We start from the raw sequence: 6,392 nt of genomic DNA on the forward strand, positions 1-6,392 counted from the left end.
GATCTCATCTGACGTCAGGAGGCCATCAGTCTAATCACCCAAGCCACCTTTGGGCAAAGCAAGCCAGAGATGTGGACACTGGCCCCTCACCCCAACACATCCCCACCAAGGAGGAACCATCCAGCATCCTCACACAAACCATCGGGATGGATGTGTGAGCGCCAGGAGGCATTGGACCTCTCACCAGGAGGAGGGAACCTGAAATGCACACATCAAATTGTCTTTCTCATGTAACCCTGGAGAGGATGGGAGGCAAAAAGGGTTGTTGATGCAGGTTCCCAACATTGCACTTTAAGGAAATGCTTGGATTCAGAGTGAGGAAAGTCTTCCCTTTCCATGGAACAGGGGCCCAGTGCCAACAATGACGAGGGGATCACCCATCTACTCTGGCCCTACAGGCTTCCTCCATTTGAGCTGTTTTTGGGCTCTCCATGCACAAGTCTCCTCAAGGCCTGAGTATGCCATGACCACAGATTGATCTCCGGCCTCAACGCTTCCTAGGAGAAGGGTCAGCAGTGACCCTTTTTGATACTCCACATCCACCCTGTTCAATTCCTCTTTGGCTACAATATAATCCCATCTCGGGACACTAATCCCCTGGGCAGTGACAGCAGATTGCCTTTGTATCAGGGTGGCAAATGATAAACAATGTATCTATCTCTCCTGCTTTTGGGGGCAATACGGTGCATGGAGAGGAGGAGAACTAAAAAAAACAGAGGCCTTGCTGCAGTGAAACACTAGAGTACAGTGCTTTTTCTTAAAGGCACTACCCACCCTTTCCAGGGGTTAGTCATGGCAGAGCTGACTCCCTCTCTTGCTCTCCCTCATTGCAAGTAGCTGGCATCTGGGCCAATGCTTTGTTGTCTTTCACTGAGGGTTCAATATCCTTCCCATCATTTGTTAATTAAATTCCCATCAGCAACAAGTGTGCATGTCTCCCTCCTGGTGTACAGACTCAAACTCCTACCAACATCTGTGTCCAGCATTTTGCTTTTATGCCATATATTCACAGTACCCTCACCTTGCCACTCTGAGACCAGCTGTGAGGTTCTGGAGTTTGCAGGTGCCCAGGAAAATTAGAGGCTCGTTTTGAGTTCCTGAACGTGAGACAAGTCCTTGCTGATAGACCCCAGGCTCCTCCTTCCCCTCTCAGTTTTGGTCCCAGATGACTAAGAAGCTGGCACTGAGAGTGGTGGGGGGAGGACACCCTACCTTCTTACTTCTGAGTGACACAAACACATTGGTGAGGCAGTGAAGAAAGCTCCTGATGTCACTGACTTTAATACTCTGTCCCTGTTCCTATTTTTCTGCTGCTGGGGTGTCACAGAGAAGAAAGCTGCATCCCTTCCCATCACTATGGCTCTAGCATGCTAATACACTGCTCCAGGCACCTGGTCCCAGTGCTACTGTGACCCGCCAGGCATGCATGCATCAATCCTGCCCCCAAGGCCCTGTGTACTCAGAGCTCATCTCTGACCCGCAGCTCCTTGGGGTGCTGTGTCCTGTCTGACACAGGTTTGTGCCTCCAGCTCGTGGACCTGGCTCTGCTGTTGGGAGTGGGAGGCTCTGAGGAGGATCTGCTGCCCCGAGCAGCCCCCTGACATTCTTCTCCATCAGGCTGGTTCTGCTGCACCCTGTTCTTCTCCATCAGCTCCTCTGCCTTCACCCGTTCCTGCAGCCATGGAGAGAGAGATGATGTGAACTCCTCCTTGCTAGGGTCTTGGCTCTGCTCACAAGGGCTAACAAGACATATCTCATCTTTGTCCACACCCACCCATCCCCTCCAGAGCCATTCTGTCATGCAGGAGCCATCTCAGGCTGACCCCTCGAACAGGTACCTTGTCAGACAACAACCCCCAGCTGCTGCAACAGACCTTGCCTCATGGGAAAGCCCACAAACCACTCCTTTGGGGGATTTGATCTCGCTTGGAGGAACTTCCTTCTCCAGCATAGCCCTTTACCTGCTCAGCATGTTCCTGGGAGTGTGTGTACCAGAGCGCAATGGCGCAGCGCCTGCCACGCCTCACTGCCCACACGCCATGGGGGTTGTCCTTGCCAGAGCTGAAGGCCACCAGCCTCCCACACTTGGGCTGCACCTCAGCCTGCCAGGAGAGAGAGGAGAGACAGTGATGCTAGCAGGGCCCTGCTCTGGGGTACATGGCCCTTCCACAGAGGTCATGCTGCCTCTGGGAACGTGGAACAGCAGAGCGCTGCTAAGCATCCGCTGCCAGTCTATAAGCAAGGTAGACCTTGGGGAGAAACAGGGAGAATCGAAGGGACAGCACAGGTCCCAGACAGCCACAAACTAGAATAGTCTGGAACAACTCAGCTAGGAAGGAGTTAACCCCTCCTTTGTCTGAGATTTGCCTCAATTTGCCTTTACCTGCCCCTATTCGAATCTGTCAGGACACCAGCACCGAGTTGTTTTCGGTGGGATCCAATAACCAGGCAGCTTCCTCCCACCCAGACTAAGGCTCACCCTCAGTCCTCTCCTCCTTTCGGCCCATCCCAGACTTACTGTGACAGTCACAGTGTCCATTTCAGTGAAGAAAAGGCCCCCACCTTGGAAGTCATCATTGAGGTAGAGAATGCCACTGTGGACAAACAGAAAAAGGGCACAGAGATGGTGAAGCTCAATTCTCCCAGGTTCTTCCCCACAATCCTTGTCGCAGGAGGCTGTGGATACCACACAAAAAAACCGAGCAGAGTAGGAGCTGACAGGAGAATCCACTTGGGAGTGTTTAGTACAGCAGTGTCTAGCTCAGAGGAGTGCCTGAGCTGCAAGCCACAGGAGGCTGGCAGAGTGTATGCCAGAGAGTTAGCTCTGCACGCCTGTCCTGGTTTGGTTTACATTTTAATGCTCTGCAGCACGCATCTGTGGCATTATTGTGACAATGCCCTGGGCTAGACAGACCTTGGTTCTGACCTGGCATGACATCGTTTACATTTTAATATTGGGAACAATCCAAAGCCTGGAAAAGGAGACTGATCAGCAGAGAGCCATGTCTGCAGAGTCAAGGAATTCAGGCTAACACAAGAATGGTCAAAAAGAGGCTTACTGCATGCAGGAAAGAAAATTAAAACAAAAAAATTCTTTACTAATGTTGGACAAAAAGAGAAGTAGTGAGGCCTTGTGCAGTGCAGGTGAGACCACGGTCAACTAAGTGAAAGAATGGACCACAAACTACTTGAGTTCCCCCTGGTATTCAATTAAGCTGATAGAAAATGTCATAAGAACAAGAGAGACTCATTAATGGGACTGAGAAAGAAACAGAAACCAACACTGTGGCTGCTGAAGCAAATCATTAAGGACATAAGGACAGGGAGAGGATTACCAGCCCTGAAGCCCAGGAAGTTACAGCCCTTCTGCCATAACCAGACTGTGAAGTCAGGGTGGGAGCACGGCTGGACAGCAAGGAGAGCTCTCACACACACGAAGGGGCAGGAGGGCAGGGATAATGGCTGAAGCATAAACTGGCCTGTTAGCCTGACTCAGCAGCCTGCAGGGCTTCACACTCAATTTCTGAGGAAAGGGATAACTGAAGGACAAAAGGTGAATGCAAAATGGTCTTAAAATGTAACAAGGGGGTACTAAAAGCAGCTTGGGCTAGCTGCACAATCTTTGACAAAACACTTGATTTCCCAGGGAAAGACAGCATGCTCCACCTCAGTAGTTTGGGCTGTGGTGGAAGTACTCAGAATGGTGCCACTAGAGAAGTTACTCCTGAACATAGCCAAGGTGAAGAAGAGCACGTGAAGAGCACACAGTGACCAGCACACCACTGGCACCTGAAGGAGCCCTGTTTGCCTGGAGGATCCTGGAGGATCACTGGGACTCTTGGACCCTTGTATCCAACCCCACTCAATAGTCTCACTAATGACCACAGAACAAATACACAGAAGAGATCCAGGATGTTTGGAGTGCCAGGACCTCTTTCAAAAGGACACTGGAAGAGCTCAGCCCTTGTGAGTTGGTTGGCCAATCACAATTCACTCTTATAAGAGGACAGGAATACTCCTGAAAGTAACTCAGATGTATAGACTCCTGGAAGATATTTTAGCAATTTTAGCATATATTCAGGTACAAGTCAGAGAAGCCCATTACCCAGGGAGGAGTGAGGTGACAGGATAGCTTTCACACAGGAGAGACAGAGATCTAACCAGTCACACGACAGAGCCTGGTAACTTTACAATCTGGCTATACCAAGTCAACATCTGTATCAGAAGGGAAATGGGCTTAACACTGGAATTCCTTTTAAGTCCCACATCCTTTCCATAGGCTGCTCAGAGAAGATTTCTGCTCTGAGTACATCTACCACTTCACAAAAAGGCAAGTAAGATTTCTGGATGCCCAGGAATGGGATGGTAAATAGAAGGAATCAACTGTAGTGAAGTGACCTTGTTTGGCTGCAGCCCACAACAGTTGTCACCAACTTTAAAATATATTTCAGGTTCTTTCACAGAAGAGCAACAAAATCTGCTGCAGGCTGGAAAAAATCTCTCACATGGAATGGAGAAACCCAACACAAAGTCTTGGCAGTGAATGTTGAGAGAGATGAACAGAGGGAACAGTCACCAAAGTACACGGACTGCTCAAAGAAAATTCACAGAGCATGGTTCTCCCTCTCCTGTAATGCACAGAACACTGTGAAAGATGGAACTTGATTAGAGGAGACAGACTGTCATAAGTGCTAGAAGTGGACTGTAGGAGACCAACAAGACAACAATCTGATATCATGGTTCTAATACACGCAGACTCCCAGCCTCGTTCTGCTCTCTTAATGCTGGCTGAGGAAGAAAGGAGAAAGGGCAAATCTTCTTCCTAGCCTGGGCAAGGTGTTTCACACCTCCTTCTGAAGACACTGACACAGCCTCCTGCCTGATGCTACAGTCCTGGCTGGCTTTGAGCCAACAGCTCACCGCCTGGTTTCTATATGCTGAGCTCACCCTCACTGGGCCAGGGAGACATTCTGATCTCTACAGGACCTAATGCAAATCCCCTTCTCCTCTTACCTATAGTCCCTGTACACATAGGCAGGCGGCTCTCTCCAGCACTCTTGCCCCTCAGGATCCAAGAGACAATTATCAGCATGCACAGGATGACTAAGATCCATGCGACCTTCCTGTTCATCTGAAAAGGGAAGTTACAAAAAGGAATACAGGCATTTTCAGTTTCAGGAAAGAATAAGGCAGAGAGAAAGGGACACAGTGAGAGTAAAGGGAAGAGAGTCTCTCGAGAGCACACAGCTGGGACTGAGGAGGCTCTCCAGGAGACAGGGACTAACAGGGTGAAAGATTCTTTACCGTCTACAGCTGTGCGGCACACGAGGTGTGTGAAGGAGAAGTGGAGTTTCTTCCCAGGAGTGAAATAAGACTCTATGATTTTCCGTGATTTCTCGCTGGCCTGCAGAAGCAATTTGGCATCTCTCCAGTCCACGTTGCCATTCTGGGCCAGCTACAAGTGAAAACCAAGCCAGTTAGAAAACCAAGCCACTCGCATGCCAAGACACTCTAAGCAATGATACACGTACACAGTACAGAAGAAGAGACCTGTGTAAAGTCTTGTGGACACACACGTGAGAAAAAGAACATGTTTTCTCATGTAAATGCAAGTCAGGAGTACATCTGTACAGCACTGCAAGTCTTTCCCCCTACTCAGCACAAGAAGCCACGTCTGGAATGCAGCATCATTTTGGGTGCCCCAGCACACAAGGGCCACTAGCAAACTGGAGTGAATCTTGGCTGAAGGGTCTGAAGAGGGCAGGGTGTTGGAGAACACGTCTAACAAAAAGTGGCTGAAGGAGAGGGGTCTTCAGACTAGAGAAGAGAATGCCAAAGGAGGATCTAACTACAGTCTCCTGTCACCCAAAAGGGGGTTACAGAGAAGATGGAGACAGTCTATTCTCAGAGGCACACACTGGAAAGACAAGAGGAAAGAGGCAAAAGCTGCAGCAAGGGAAATTTTGGCTAAATATAAAGAAAAACTTCTTCCTTCTGAGCAGCACTGAAACAGGTGCCCAGAGAGGCTGGGGAATCTCCACCCTTGGAGATGTTCAGGACTTGCCTGCGCAAAGCCTTGAGGCATCTCATCCAGCTTTGGAATTAGCCATGCTGTGAGCGGGGGGTTGGACAAGAGATCTCCAGAGGCTCCTTCCACTTTAATTTAGTCTCCAGTTCTAAGCTAAGCACGTCTGTAAGAATACCACATGGGGACAAGCAGCAATCCCAAAACCTCATCTCACAGGAGAGAAAGCACTTGTCAACCCCTCCATGTACAAAGTGCCCAAACAGGATTGTGGAGGAAAAGGGTCAGGGGAGACAGCACGTGCTTGTGAGGCAGATAACACACCCATGACCCCATCCAGAGTACACTTCACAGAGAGAAACACTCA

General features: G+C 49.6%; 1 protein-coding gene across 1 annotated transcript in view; it reads right to left on the reverse strand.

Annotated features, from left to right (window-relative positions):
* Positions 1 to 1,459: 1,459 nt before the first annotated feature.
* Positions 1,460 to 6,392, reverse strand: part of LOC103780783 (prolyl 3-hydroxylase 3-like) — a gene marked incomplete at its 5' end in the record, with an annotated part of 9,725 nt that continues 4,792 nt past the window's right edge. The window contains 5 exons of the mRNA XM_008948473.1: positions 1,460 to 1,672; positions 1,962 to 2,102; positions 2,519 to 2,594; positions 5,014 to 5,131; positions 5,305 to 5,455. Coding sequence (XP_008946721.1) covers positions 1,460 to 1,672; positions 1,962 to 2,102; positions 2,519 to 2,594; positions 5,014 to 5,131; positions 5,305 to 5,455 — 699 coding nt within the window. The remainder of the gene's footprint in view (positions 1,673 to 1,961; positions 2,103 to 2,518; positions 2,595 to 5,013; positions 5,132 to 5,304; positions 5,456 to 6,392) is intronic.

The sequence above is a fragment of the Merops nubicus genome, unplaced genomic scaffold, assembly GCF_000691845.1.
Source record: "Merops nubicus isolate BGI_N331 unplaced genomic scaffold, ASM69184v1 scaffold251, whole genome shotgun sequence".
In the NCBI taxonomy this organism is placed as follows: domain Eukaryota; kingdom Metazoa; phylum Chordata; class Aves; order Coraciiformes; family Meropidae; genus Merops; species Merops nubicus.